At 41.4% G+C, this 15,373-nt stretch overlaps 1 protein-coding gene across 15 annotated transcripts in view; it reads right to left on the bottom strand.

The window, feature by feature from the left end:
- The window catches only part of MAST4 (microtubule associated serine/threonine kinase family member 4), a 576,418-nt gene that overhangs the window by 12,847 nt on the left and 548,198 nt on the right, over window positions 1-15,373 (bottom strand). For 14 of the 15 annotated variants that reach the window (XM_017959600.3, XM_017959601.3, XM_017959602.3 and 11 more), the window contains 5 exons: window positions 13,544-13,671; window positions 12,961-13,196; window positions 8,776-8,976; window positions 5,549-5,778; window positions 4,831-4,953 (listed from right to left, as the gene is read on the bottom strand). In XM_017959600.3, coding sequence (XP_017815089.2) covers window positions 4,831-4,953; window positions 5,549-5,778; window positions 8,776-8,976; window positions 12,961-13,196; window positions 13,544-13,671 — 918 coding nt within the window. The remainder of the gene's footprint in view (window positions 1-4,830; window positions 4,954-5,548; window positions 5,779-8,775; window positions 8,977-12,960; window positions 13,197-13,543; window positions 13,672-15,373) is intronic. The other variant, XM_009208545.4, reaches the window with a different exon arrangement.

The raw sequence follows: 15,373 nt of genomic DNA, 5'->3' as shown, positions 1-15,373 counted from the left end.
TGGAAAGTACAGATGGGGGATGGGCCCCCTGCATCCCTGCGTCCTCAACCCCTTCACTACCCAATCTTGGCCATCTTGCACACTGTATCCTCACATTAACCCAGGCTTCGGCCTGATGGTTCACTTGTATACCTCATAAATCTTGATATCTCCTGTCCTCGTGTTTACACATCTCATTATTTGGCCTAGACTATTGTGCACCCCTGACTAACTGAATCGCCACTCATCCATCAAAGCCTTGCATAGATAACCCTCAATTCTTTGACGCCATTCCTGTCCACGCTGGAGAAAAGCCATCCCTCTTTTGGAACTTCTGCCATGTTTATAGTCTGTTACTTAAGTTGAACATTTTGATTTTAGCCTGGCATTGCCACTGTTTCCCCCTGTGAACGTTAGACTCTAAGTTACTGGCAACTGGAGACTTCATATGTAGAGCAGTGTGCTGTGGTGGAAAGTGCAGGCTCTGGAGCTACACCGCCTGGGTGCAAATCACGTTATGCTCCTTTCCAGCAGATAAGCTTAGGCTGCTTTGTTATCTTCTTCTGCTTTTGTTTTTTTTTCATTTGTGAAATGGGAACATTTATATTTATAGCACCTACCTCAGAGGGTAACTGTTTGGATTACATGCATTTATTCCTGTAAAACCACTGACAAGAGTGTGGCAGGCATCAAGCGCTCTTGCCCCATTAACTATTATCCTTATGTGTCTTTTTTTTTTTTTTCTTGAGACGGAATCTCACTCTGTCGCCCAGGTTGGAGTGCAGTGGCGCTATCTCGGCTCACTGCAACCTCTTCCTCCCGCGTTCAAGCAATTCTCTGTCTCACTGGGATTACAGGAGCCTACCACCATGCCCAGCTAATTTTTGTATTTTTAGTAGAGATGGGGTTTCACCATCTTGGCCAGGCTGGTCTTGAACTCCTGACCTCGTGATCCACCCACCTCAGCCTCCCAAAGTGCTGGGATTACAGGCATGAGCCACTGTGCCCAGCTCTTACGTGTCATTTTTGTGTGGCCCTTGTGGTATTTTGCACAAGGCTCTGTGCATATGAGGGGCTTGACAGATATGGGTGGATGGTAATCAAGCTATTTGATGGCCCCCATTTTAGTACACAGAAGCTCCCCAGTGCCCATGGAAAGGAAATTTCTGAAGTAGAGGCTGGTAAAGTTTTACGGCTTCTCCTATGCATTGGGGATTTAAACTAATGCTATACTTAAAAAGCAGCTTGGTTGAGAAGAAAGTTTCTTGGATCACAGAAGTTAAGTCTGGCTAATTGGAACAGGTAATAGGACTGGGCCAAGTATCATCTCCACCTGTAACACTAGTGGGTGAAGAATGACCTCGGTCTACTTGTAAAGTTGTTTTTAGAAAGACTGATGCTGTCTACAAGCTTTCCTCATGGCAGGAAAGCTTTGAGGTGACGCTGAAGGAGGACACTGTCAGGGATTCACATAGCCAGTGGGGAGCTGAACTGGATAACCATGACATTGTATAATTCCATGGATCGAGGATGCTGAGTGATTTTAGACAAGTTTGTCTATGCATGGAAGATAGTGCTCCCATAGCAGGTTCACTTTGAAGTTGTGAAGGTAAACAAGACCAAATGTGATTCTATGAAACATGGAAAATGCTCACTATATTCATAATCCAAAAGACAAACACTGTACAGGTAGTCATGCAGTTCTAAACATACACCTACAGCCCTCTGTCAGGACTTCTCCCCCTTTCTCTAAGAGTGCCATGACATTCTGTAAAGTCCTTTGCAAGTATAAAACACTGTGTAAACAGCATTTGAGAGTACCATAATACAGCCAACTTCCCTGCTGTTAAACCAATGATGGCACACAGGAGCCCAGCACTGACACTAGTCACTTAATACTCTGATATCAAGAGTCACTGGTTAAATTTGGAAGGAAGCAGCATGATTACACAGTTCACTGGGAAGATAATTAAATCCCTTGTATCCTCTTGGTTTCATGACATTGCTTACTCCTCTTGAGTGCTTCCGTTATGAACACAGGCAGGATGCTCTTTGGATTTGTGACAGAGTACACCATGGCTTCAAAGGGTGCCAATGGCTCTCCACTCCACTGTGTTTAAGCAGTTTCAGTGACACACATTGACTGCATCCAGAAATGAAGGCTTTGGGTTGTGCAAGGTGCTCCATAACCAGAAGAGGGCAAGATAATAGAAATGGGATCATCTGAGTCTGCTAAGAGACCTTGCCAGAGTCCTCTAGGGGAAATACACATTCAAATTTCATAGAAGCAGGAAGATAAGTTTTAAAATACAAAATTCTATTAAAATACTTTACAAAGTAAATCACGAAAGTGATCAATTATGTCTCAGCGAAATAAGCCAATGTATATTTCTCAATATATATATTTCAGTATATTATTTCTTATTCTGATGTTGTGAACAGACATATGATACTATCTAAAGATACGCTGTCGCAGGAGCTGTTCTGCATAAAATATAACGCTGCTATAAAGAATGTAGAAGACAAAACACATATTACTATTTGAAATCCCTTTAGCCATTTTTAAATCACTGATAAGAAGATTTGGAAAACGTGTAGTGGGATGAGTGACACTGAGCGAAGCTCCTCCACAGAACACAGACTTACTCTCTAATACAAAGGGTCAAGGCGAGCGCCTAGAAAAGTTCAGGCAGCACTTTAAAGAGTAAGCACCTTAGTCAGCCTATCTTTGCAATCCTTACAAACTGAAAACAAAGGATAAAAAAACCAAACAATTCCCTGGGTTCTTGTCCACAACAGGTGGTTCTGAGCTGAAAGGGACCACCATGGACCACAGGATTCAGGATTGTGAGAGAAGCAGCTGGTGAGACTCATGAACTTTGTGTCTCATCTTGACTTCTGTCTTGAGGAGTGTATGGTCACTGCAGGTGAGTTTCACAGTCCAGAGATCTCAGTCAGCAATCCTGCTCTGCCTCCTATTTCTTGGACGCTCACTCTGAAATCATTGTTCCATCCCAGTTGGACAAAAAATATTATCAGAGACAGATGCTCATCGAAAAACCTCAGGTCTTATCCACATAGGTGCCAGAAGTGGCATTTGTTTCTAAGCAGTGGCCATATGTACCAAAAGGGTAGGCTAACTCCAGTCATCTTAAGGCTTTTGCTACCAAACTGAAGGACATGTACAGCAAAACATGAATCAGGAAATAATAAAAGTGGCCACAGGGAACTTGGCTCCTTTTATAGTAACTTTTGGACAGCAAGGAAAGGAAAACTTCATGGTTTACCTTAATCCCACAAAATTATTGAGCCCCCAGCCCCTGAGCCCAAGGTCTGAGCCCAAGACCAAAATCTCATTAATACTGTGAACTAATCAATGGCAATGATGTTCCCATCTACTACTACACACTGGACCTTTGGATATACACAATATTTACTCTTGCTGGGACCTAGGCCAGACTCTGAATTGTTGGAAGATACACTTATGTGGTCTGGGGAAATGGCAGAGAAGAGAGGAGAAAAGTCATTTAACTGCATGTTTGAAAGATGTGCACACCCACTTCTCTACAGTGCCTTCCAAATTCCAGTTCAATGTCACTTCCCTGTGAGGCCTCTCCCCACTTATAGAATGTTCTCTCCAAAAGTATGACATTCCTCTCTCTCCTACAGCCTTAATTAAATTGTGTTTTCTTTTGTTGTTGTTGTTGTTGTTTTTGCTCACTTACATCTCCCATACTTCTCAAGGTCAGAGACCACACCTCGGTCCCCATGTAACCAATGTCTACAACAGCACCTGCTTCAGAGCAAGTGTGCTAGAAACAGTCTGAATAAACGTTATATTTAAATGATGTGCAAATATTTATGTTTATATGTATTTATGCTTTGTCTCCCTAAATAGTCTGTAGGTTCTTTGCAGCTATGCTCACATTTCTCTGGCTCATTGCCCCTTCCAGAGTCCAAAGCACAGTGCTTAAGAAACAAGAGGTCGTCCATAAATCTGTTGATCTGTAAAATAATTCTCTAAGTAGGGACTCCATTTCTCATCATAGACTAATTAGCCTTCATTTTCTGTGAAAATTTTAACTCAAACCCATACATTCATCTTTATTTGTTTTAACCAGATCCGTATTTTGAACCATAACTTTATATTCTAGAGTCAGCAAGTAGCAAATCAAATAACTAAACAGAACAGTCTGACAGGATCAGTGTGTGTCCTTTCTCTCCATTTACAGTCATGCTTCCTGTGACCTTCTTACTCCATAGGCTCTATTCAGCTTACATTTTAAATATAAATTGATCCCTATTTAAGTTAATTTGTATGGAGGGGAGGGAGGCCTAATAATTGCTAGAACCTCTTCTTTCACTACCACTTATTTTTTATAATTTATAGTACATGTGTATATATTTACAATTTTGTTTTTCAAAGGAACTCTAATTCTCAGACTAAACCTTCAGATCGAACCTCACAGTTTAATACAATTTTGTCTTCTTGTATACTAGAATGAAACCTGTTAGAAGTTCCTGAAGAAAGTCACCTTTAGGACAGATGACTCCCAAAGAGATGTCACCGTGTAAGGTATATAAACAAAGAGAATTCTTACTACTTACAATTTAGAATGAGAAGCAAAATTAAATTAGGGAATGAGTATGCAGAAATAAAGACATCATTTCATTACATAAAACCAGAGAGTTCATAATATCTTTGTCTTTAAACTTGAGATTACTGAATACTTCCTCAGTAATCAGACATGGGTGTGCCACAGGGTAATCAATCTCCTGGTACTAGTCCCTTTGGGGCTGTACCATCATGCTGTCTCATCAGCATGGCCCTGACATAAAAAAATACAATACCTTCAGTAGGAGCTCTATAACTTCTGTGTGGACGAGTCCATGCACCGGTTCTCCATTGATGTGTGTGATAAGGTCTCCAGCCTTCAGTCCTGCCTGGCACGCTGGACTTCCTTCTTCTACGTTCTAAAGTCCAAGAGGAGAGGATATTTGTAGGCAAACAAATGACAACTCTAACACCTACTGTGTCTTCTGGAAGAATAATGAGCTAATTAGCAAATGTCCTAAGCTTCTAATAGAAAATCTAACAGGTATGGTTACTATTCCTGTTCTATCGTTATTCTAAAATAGTAAACTTTCTATGGTACTCAGAAATTTTCAGGTGATTCAGACTGAAAGTACCAGAGTCAAAAAGAAAAAATAAAAATGAATGACCAAAACATTTCATGTGATTTGAGAAGGTAATTTTTAAAAAGAAGGCTAGGAAAAAAAAGAAAAAATAAAAGAAGGATGGAAATAGGATTGCCTTTGACTATGTCTACCAGCTTGGTATGTAAGAAAGAACAATCAAATATGAAAACTGGACAGAATTATGAGATACTCGTTTTTGCTAAATTCAATTCCACCGTATACATTCACGGATGGAGTTCTAAAAGGAAAATGAAACAGGTCCCAAATGCAAACTTAAAAGTAAATAGATTTGCTATTTATCAGCCAACCTATCCACTCTCCAGCTTGGCTGGAAATGAAAAATGCCAAGTGTGAGACATGCAGGTTTTACCCAGACGATATGGTGCACTGTATAGATGTCACTGTCTCCCACATACACCCGGATGGCTCGGATGGTAAAGCCGTAGTTCTTCCCTGAACTGTGGATCACAATCGGCTGATGTGGACTGGCAGAAGCTGCTGAGGAATCTCGGCTGGGAGAGGAATCTCGTGAAGAGGAAGGGTCCGAGGACAGGGAATGGGGAGACATTGGACTTCCCAGAGGGGAAACAGCAAACATATCTGTAACGAAGAAGCCAGTCATCAAAGCCCATGTGGCTCACACAAGCATCCATGCAGGCAACCCTCACCCCATGAGCCCTGCCAGGACTGGGGGCACAGTCACAACACAAATCCATTTGTTTCCAATAGCCAAATGAAGACAAAGTAATATAAAAATGTTTCTATCGGTAACGAGGATGAATTCCAAAACTGTCAAACTTCAAGAGTGTTGCTATTTTAACTAATTTTTCAGTTAGGAAAGAGAAAAAAATTTTTTAGTTTCTATGCTTATTAAAAGACAGCACAAAGATTACCTTCTGGCTGTGACATTTTAAAGTTTTATTTTAAGTAAAGAAATAAATCATAGATGCATGTATTTCAAGTGTGTTTTCATGTGAAGACTGTATGTATTATATTAACAGATACTGGATTCCAAATTCTTCACTAAACAATTTTAACATGGTCCTTTTCAACACACATGGCCAGGAAAGCAGTTTATCAATTTACCAGCTGATTTCTACAATGCTATTGAATGAATACTGATTAAAGAATTTTAACTGGCCGGGTGTAGTGGCTCACACCTGTAATCCCAGCACTTTTGAGAGGCCAAGGTGGGCTGGTGGCTTGAGCCCAGGAGTTCAAGACCACTCAGGTGATATGGCTAAACCCTGTCTCTACAAACAATACAAAAAAATTAGCCAGGAAAGGTGGCATGTGCCTATAGTTCCAGCTACCTGGGAGACTGAGGTGAGAGGATCAACTGAGTCTGGGAGGTTGAGGCTGCAGTGAGCCGTGATTGTGCCACGGCACTTCAGCCTGGGCGACAGAGCAAGACCCTGTCTCACAAAAAAAAAAAAAAAAAAAAGGAAAGAAATTTTAATCAGGAAAACAATGAAGTGGTGACTTCTCTATAAACGAATACCATTACTGTGGTGACAACTGATTCTCTTCACATATTACTTGCAATTCTAATAAGGTCTCTGAGAGGATAATGAAGGTGAGATAGAGAAACCTGAAGAGAATCTCAGTGCATATTCCAAAACACCAAATCTACTGCTTTCTTTGTTTTAGAAGCAAACTGCTATGCTCTGAATGTTTGTGTCCCCCTAAAATTCCTATGTTGAAACCTAACCCCCAAAGTAATGGTTTTAAGAGGTGGGACCTCTGGGAGGTGATTAGGTCATGAGGGCTCTGCCCCTCATAAGTGAATTAGTGCCCTTATACAACCGACTGGAGAGAGTTCGTTTTTTCCTTCTGCCATGTGAGGACACAGAGAAGGTGCTGTCCATGAGGAACAAGCCCTCGTCAGATGCTGAAACTGTCGGCACCTTGATCTTGGACTTCCCAGGCTCCAGAACTGTGATCAACAAATTCTGTTATTACCTTGCCCAGTCTAAAGTATTTTGTTATAGCAGCAGAAATGAACACTTTTATTTTTAGTTCATATCCCTGTTTCATCTACATGAATCTAAACAGACCTTAACCAGTTATGTGAGACTGTCAGTGTGTGTGTGTGCACTTGAGAAAAGGCAGAATAATCTACAAAACATGCTGAGGTTTACACAGGAGCTCAGTTGGAGCCAGGCTACAAAGTTCCCAGTGCTACTGAAGGCTCACCAGGGTGTGGTGAGTTCCACTGTGGCTACCATAAGCTGAAAGTATCCATACTACCCACTATTTCAATTCTTATGCTTGTTCAAAGAGCAAAGCCAACTGTACCACAACCCATGCTCCTTCCCTCTCTGACTTCATGTAGCATCTTGGTTCTTTTCTGCTGGATCCCTTCTGTCTAATCAAAGGACAGGTGAAGAGATGCATGCTGGCAGGCAGGGAACTTCAAGACATGCAGGTGGGAGTAGGGCACTGTGGACACACACAGATCCAAACTGCTGAAAGGCCAGGCCCCCTCTTCTTTACCTTCTGATGGTCTCCCTTATCTCCCCAAATTGAATGATTTCCTTATTCTACCAAAGTATAGACTTCCTCACCAGCTTTCAAAACTACACTGGCCCATATCCCACTTACCTTCCTGTCTGTGCAGCTGCACCGGGACCATCATCTTCAGGTTATGAAGAGTCATACAGACTAGGGATACAGGTGTTTGTTTTATGGAGCTAAACGGGACACCTCCCAGAAACTGAATCTGCTAGACTGAGCACTACTCCCAAATGAGCATTTGTTTATGTCAAATTGCTTTTTGCACAAATATGAAATTTTAAAAACAAAAACAATCCCTTTTATACATGATCTGTATTCTTCCAAAAACAAGCCATCTGCAATATAACTCGAGTCTCTTGCTGTCATTTGGAGTGATATCACAACCATCAGGGTGTATATTTCATTTCTACCAGTGGGATTACTACAGACTTAGAGATCAGTAGAGGCAAAACCAGTTTGTGGGAAAATACTACAGTTCAACAAAACTTCAATTAAGCCCAGTTTTCCAAAACAGGGCAGAAGATGGTTTGCTACCAGTAGGAGGAAGCATAGCTCAACCGACAGGGTTGGGAAAACCTAGAATTTCAATGCTGTCTGTGACTCTATCTCCAGAATGAAAAGCTTATATTCTGTCACTATTTTCCTCATTCATTAGATGAGAAAAACTATATACTTAGCTTTCCAACACAAATGCTGTAAACAGCTCTATAAAGTGTATAAATTATACAGTCTAGAGAAAAAAAAAATTATTCAAGGAAGGAAAATTTGTCATTTAACTTGGAGGGAGAAAAGAAAAGGAAAGGAAACAAAACAGAAACAAGCTTTCATGGGAAGGAAGCCTCTCTTGTACCCCTGATGCAGAAAGTGAGATGAAATAGGCCAAAATGCTCCTTGGGGGCCCTACAAATCCTGCAGGAAGAATTCAGAGTCTGCAGGCAGAAGCTCTCAAGAGCTGTCCTGGGACATGACCCGTTATTACTTCAAGCAATCTTGCATCTCGTTCAGCATTCCAAATTGGGAGAGGAGGGACGGGACCACATGCACAAATCACACAGTTTCATGCAAGTAGTATCTCTCTACCTCCTGGGATCATGAGGGACAGAGCACTGGCAGAGAGGGACTTTGTGACTTTCCCAGAGATTTTCTTTTTTTCTGTGCTTTCTAATCGCTGCCGAGCCATGTGAGAAGCGGGTTCACTGGATGGCTTTGAGGAATTATCTGTACTGTCCACACACTCGCTTCGTCCATTTATCTGATCCAAGTGCTCTGAAAAACTGCCAACTGTACAAAGAAGAAGGGATAAACACGTTCAGGAAAATCTAGGATAGGAGAGGTGGGAAGAGGGGAAGAGAGAGACAGCAGGAAGAGTAAATGCTGGAGAACATACTCCTATGTGGCCGGTAAGTCCCGACAGTGTCAGGCGAACATTAACAACATGTGATTGGTTTGAGAAAGGTGACGTGGAGAAGGAAGAGATGGAAGAGGCGTCTATTCAGGCTTCATTCTACCTGTACACATGTCTGCTAATTCTCAATCCATGACTCCATTTAACCAAAGGAATTAGTTTCTTTCAACAATCTATATTTTTGAAACCTTGCAGAGACAATTCTGGTGCCCCTACCACCCATACCATGAAAGGCTGTGCTATGAATCAAAGATTACCTCCCAAACACCATGGCCACCCACTTCATACGGTGATTACCTTATGATACTGATTATCATTATCAATGCTGTTATTCATAATTTTGACACGTGGACATTGTTTCATCACTCCCCGTAGGCTTATGCCTGTGCTCTTAGAACACACCTCATACTAGACTGAGGCAAGTAACTGATAGAAAAGTGCCTAACGTGTCTCTTCTCGCTTCTCAGGCTGTATGCCTCCATTCTAAGCTCCCTGTACATTTCAAACGACAAGCAAGACAAAGGGGATATTACTCTCTTCATTACTCAAGCTCACTTCATCCTCCTGGCTTTTAATCCAGCGTATCAAATGCTGATCCTCCCTCATGCTATTTCCTCTCCCCTCTAAACCACACCTTCTTTACTTTTAATTTTGTTAATCTTTAATATAAACTGGAGTTATTTTTAACTTAAAAAAATGAGGACTTCCCTCAACAATGGAGCATAAGAGAGGATAAATATGGAGGTGGGTGCAGAAATGGAACATCACTGATGCTGGTCCGGTGAATGCAGAGGCCGAGAGTAAAGAAAGCTCTGCAGCAGGGTGACATGTTGAGTCCCCCAGAAGGAAGCTGAACAGCTATTCCTTTTGATTTGTCCCACTCTTTCTTTCCCAGGTTATTGGTCTTCTATCTTGCTTTTCTTTAAAAACATCATTGATAGCACATTTTTGTCCATCCAGGAGAGACAATGCTCATCTCATTTTTACTTCTAAATGCTACATTATAAGCCCCATGCTTAAAAATCTTCAACTGCCTCATCACCTTTAGAGATACAATCCATGCAGAGTATTTCACACCACTATAAACGATCTTTTGAAAGAGCAGGCAGCACATTTTGAAGTGCTGACCATATGACACTGTTTGCCTAGGAAAGAATTAGACTTAGAGTTAACCAGCATTTCTCTTACATTGCCGTCTATACACCACTTAGTGGTACGGTTGTAGTTTGGCCCAAGCTCATGGACAAAGTTCAGACCTTACAGCTGTGGTCTAGCTAAGGGAAGCTGGGAATTTGGACAGCGGCTTTAGGCATGACACACTTTGTGGTCATCTACTGTGCGTATGTACAGGAAAATACTCATGGACTTACACATAACACCCATCTGACCAACAAAGGGAGATAACGTTAAGGCAAATATCAATCTTTTTACTCCTATAAGATAAGATCATTATCATTTAACAGTATATTCCATTCTGTTACACAAATCAACTACTGAAGGTCTTGATAAAAACTGCTTCGCAAGTAATAAATCTCATCTCACAAAACTGAAGCTTCCCTTTGAGTAAGGTACACACTTGCTTCTTTGTAATTTGGTTTGGATGGGATCACTGACAAGTCTAAAATGAAAAGTTGAATCTCTTTACAATGAGTAATTGTTGGATACATTCGACCCCTACATCTAAGACTTCAAGCCATTTATTTTGCATGGCTTCAAACACAATGTAGTCATGATAAAAGAGAAACAGGTATAAAGTTGTACTTCCCTAAATGCCAGAGTGTGGATATACAACCGTGTGTCACCTCTCCCCCTTGCCTCTGCCATCTCATTTTGCAGCACTGCATATAAGCGTGAGCTTCTTTTCTACCAATGGTAGATAATGTCACTTTAATGTTCTCTAAATGTCAAAGGTTCCTTCTTTTTGGTGGTGGAGCAATATAAAAATCAACAAATTTAATTTTACTACAGTCACGGTTTTCAGACTCCCTAATTACCCTTGGCTATAAGCAAATCAGCTCATCTCTCTATTCTGCACAGCCCCCAAGGCTTTTGATTATTTTTAGTGTGTGTATGGGGGAGAGAGAGAGAGAGAGAGAAAGATGGTGTGAATCTATTAATCAAAATGCATGGCAGGACCTAGGTGGATTTTTTTTTAATTATGAAAGTAATCAATCAAATGCTTAGACACGATTCCCCTCCCTTCCCCTCCTACTCTTCCAGTAGTGAGTAGGCTGAGGAGACTAAGAGATAGTAAACAGTTCACTATATTCAGAATAAATTCTAAATCGAGGTGAATATACACTATTCAGAGTAAGGTAACTAAGAACCAGATAAAGGCTTTTGTAACCAGGAACAGAAAATACCAAGATATCTACATGTGATCTGAGCATCAACATGAGCTAGAGATGGTCAGGAATCTTAGTCTAACACGTTGCCTTTACACTACTTCGTCATTGCTGTTCTCTTGGCTTTATGGTTAGGATAAGTGGAATTATGCAAAACGAAAACAGAACTGAAGTGAAGAGAGAAAAGAAAATCTAACATTATTTTCCTCCACAATAAACTATAAGCACATGTGAAGCTTCACAGATCCAAACTTCTTAGTGAGGTTGAAATAAATCCAGTCCATAAAATTTGTTTTTCTTGAAATGATTAAAAAAAAAAAGCTTACACTATGAATATTCACTTAGTTTAAAAAATGTTGATGAAAAATCTTGGAATCATTCATGGTTATCAATACAGCATATTGAATGTAGCTTAATGAAAACATTCATTATAGCAATTCTAAGCCATATACATCTTTTACTTTTTGAAAAAGCATAAATGCACATACTCTATAGAAGAACATGCTGTGCATAAAATTTTCATAAACCAAATGATACTTTAAATGAACTTAAGAGGCTTGTTCTGGGGCAGTTAATTGCAAGTTTGATTATCTAGTGAGGATACCTCCATTATTAATGACCAGCAAGTATCCACGATATATTAAGCTCCTTAAAAAATCTGTGAAGACACTGTTCCTCTTGTCAGGAAGGTTACATCACACAAAGGTAATATTAAAAAAGTGCTTTCAAAGGCCCAAGCCCACTTAACTGCCTCCCAAACATGCAAAGATGTCTCAGGAGTTTCTTACTCCAATTACCCAGAGATGGGGAAGGTAACTTTTGTCTTCAGTGGAGTTATTTCATATGCACGTAACATACCAATTTAAATCATGTTGGTATTTCTGACTCCCCTTTCCCCTCCTTAGTCCTAGATGGACCAGGACAGCATTAAGTGTTACGCTGCACTGAGCCTGAGTCTAGTGTGGAGAGAGAAATTATTTGGTACAACATAACCCTTTAACAAAAGCCAACTCCATCAAAGAAACAACCATCTATTTCAATGCTAGAGAGAAACCTGGGTTTATACTGTGCCTTACGGGTGATTCAAGACATCTTCAAGGGTAATTTTGACAAGCTGACTACTGGATACTGGCTCTCACACTGAACTTTGAGTTAGATGCAACTGCATAAGACATACCTTTGCATCAACAACTGAGAACACACTCCCTTAGCATATTCTGACTTATTTCCCTCAAAAGATTCCCTGCAACCTGGCTGAGAAGGTGAAATTTGGCCCCAAGGTCAAACTGAAGCAATAACAGTTTGCTGCATGGCTGAGCACTGAGGAGCAGTCTGAGATATCTCATCTTAGATCTCAGAAGATCGTGTCCCAAGCCTAAGGACTGAGGTCATGGAGAAAGTCTAGCAGCGTAAAACACCCATCTTGACTGCCTGGCGAGGCCATCCCTGGGACCGAGCGCTAGGAGTCACTTAGTGTGGTGAGGAGGACAGCAGGCACTATGGCCCGAGGCTTACCTGACAGGGTGGAGCTGCTGATGGTGCTGGCTGGAGTGGTGACCTCGGGCTCCTCCTGGGCACTCTCTTCAGGGGGAAGGGCTGGCTTTCCTGGCTCCTCATGGGGGTCTCCAGGGCGGGAGGCAGCTTCATCTTGTTCTCCCTCTGTTGAAATAGCCAGTTTGGGAAGTAGGCCAGAACTGAGTTTATGTCTGTTGCTTTCAGTATCTGAAGAGTTGGATGTTGATAGCTGTTGCCTTAATTAAAAGCAAAAACAAAGTCATATACACAGAGTAGAAAACTGTGTTAAAGGTGAATTTTGGAAGAAACCAGGTGAAAATCGGACTTAGATAAGCCTAACCAAGAGATGTCTAGCACAGTGGTTCTTAATGTGTGGTACCCAGAGCAGCAACATCTGCAGAATCTGGGTACTTGTCAGAAATGCACATTTTCAGGCCCCACCCGAGATCTACTGGATCAGAAACTCTGGAGGTGGGAGATCTGTGTTTTAACAAGTCTCCCAGGTATTCTGATGCTCACTGAAGTTTAAGAAACTCTGCTCTAGTAGCTACTGTTTATATTACTTAAGAGGCATTTCACATACATTTCAGAATATTCTGAACTCCAGCTCAGTGTTTCTGTGGATGGCAAGGTTGTGCTTTTGGTTTTGTCCCCAGAGTCTTCCTTCTCTTCTGCTGAATTCTGAGTGACTCGATCTATACTGCTGAAAACCTGGAAGGCAAATAATCGGTGCTTATTAATATCTACTAAAAAGAGTTTGTCAGAAAAACACTCCAAGTCTTGGGAGGAAAACCTGAGAGGATAACTAAATTCTGAACTGAAATTGTGTATTCAGAAAGTACTTTCCAGTGTTGTTGACCAGAATCCTGAGAGGAAGGGTCAGAGTGAGTGAGTGTGAGTGTGAGTGTGTACATATATACAAATAGGGAGCTATGAATTCATCATCCTCTCATCATATCTTGTTGCGGACTTTGTATCTGCAAACAAAATCCACAGATGCAGTGGAGTTCTAGGCCTCGGGATCAATGCACATCTTGATTACTTTTTAACCATGAAGTCAACTGGAAAAAGAAAATAACAGAGAAAAAGATTTAATGGCCACCAGTCAGGGGTAGGAAGAAGAAAAATGAAGTGGAATTGAGTGCCAACAGAAGAATAAACTATCTGTTTCAAGACTGGGTGGTGGTGTGGCAGGGATGCAGTACATATTTTGTTGTAAGAGCCAGAGGTATTTGTTTCGCTTACAAATCACATCTACAGACAGGCAGTTTCCTATGTTGGTGCCGGGGTTCCTGAAGGGGATCGGATCTCAGGTAAGCCCAAGGTCTCAGCTATCTCTGAACCTCTGTTGTCTCATAGGAAAGAGTGAAGGTAAAATGGGGGTCTAAGAGCCTAGGGTAGGAAGCACTCCCTACTGCCCTGCTCAGACACTTGCTGCTCTCATGGGAATGGTCCTGAGGCCTCCTGTAATCTACTAGGAACAGCAGGAAAGTGGCTAAAGAACAGGAGACAGTGGGAAAACCCAATACCCACCAAGGCAAAGAAGGAAGCAGTGTTTAGGGGTTGGCTTTGTTGTCTTTGATGGCCCAGAGAACAGTCCTGGTCTGAGTCCACACTTAGCAAAGCTTCTGTCCTGGCTCTAGGACAGACTGGCTACCACCTTCTCCAGGGAAATCCTTACCTCAATGCCATTCCCATAAACAGGGAGGGTAGTGCTGGCCAATTTGCAGGTGCATCTAGGTAATCACTTAGAAAAAGCTACAGAGCACTTTAAAATCACTAAATGTTATAGAAAAGCTAAACGACAATCATGCAAAATGCCATGGCAACAGAAAATATGTAGCTACTGAAAATAGCAAAAGGGAGGTAGGGTACCCTCACGTTGATTTCCATTTTTCCTAGGGCCCTGTTCTGTCTCAGAACTATCAGTTTTGTTTAGATTAATTATTTTTTTAATCTTACCTCTTCTGGTAAAAAGGCATCTTTCTCAATCATCAGCTTTATTATCTTCTACCATTTTCATGATTCTAGCTTGGCTTCCTACTGCCTTTTCAATATGGCTTATAATTTCTGTTTACTGGTTACGAGTCTTTTTTTTTTTTTTCCTTTTTGTGGAGAACAGGAACTCGCTATATTGCCCAGGCCGGTCTCAAACTCCTGGGTTCAAGCTATCTTCCTGCCTCTGCCTCTCTAAGTGCTGGAATTATAGGTGTGAGCCACCATGCCCGGCAGTTACGAGACTTTACAATCTTACAGTCAACTGTCCCCAGGTATCTTTGCTTATGTCAAGGACTGAGCCTTCTCCTTTTGTTGTACTCTGTGTAATCCCTAGGAGATGACTCTGCACACAGTGAAGCTGGCGCTCGTCATCCTAAGTTAAAAGCAACGAGTGGTGCCTCTACAGCCTGGCATT

Source organism: Papio anubis, chromosome 5, assembly GCF_008728515.1.
Source record: "Papio anubis isolate 15944 chromosome 5, Panubis1.0, whole genome shotgun sequence".
Taxonomy (NCBI): Eukaryota; Metazoa; Chordata; class Mammalia; order Primates; family Cercopithecidae; genus Papio; species Papio anubis.
The sequence above is the reverse complement of the archived record's forward strand: the minus strand, read 5'-3'. Positions and strand labels throughout refer to the sequence as shown.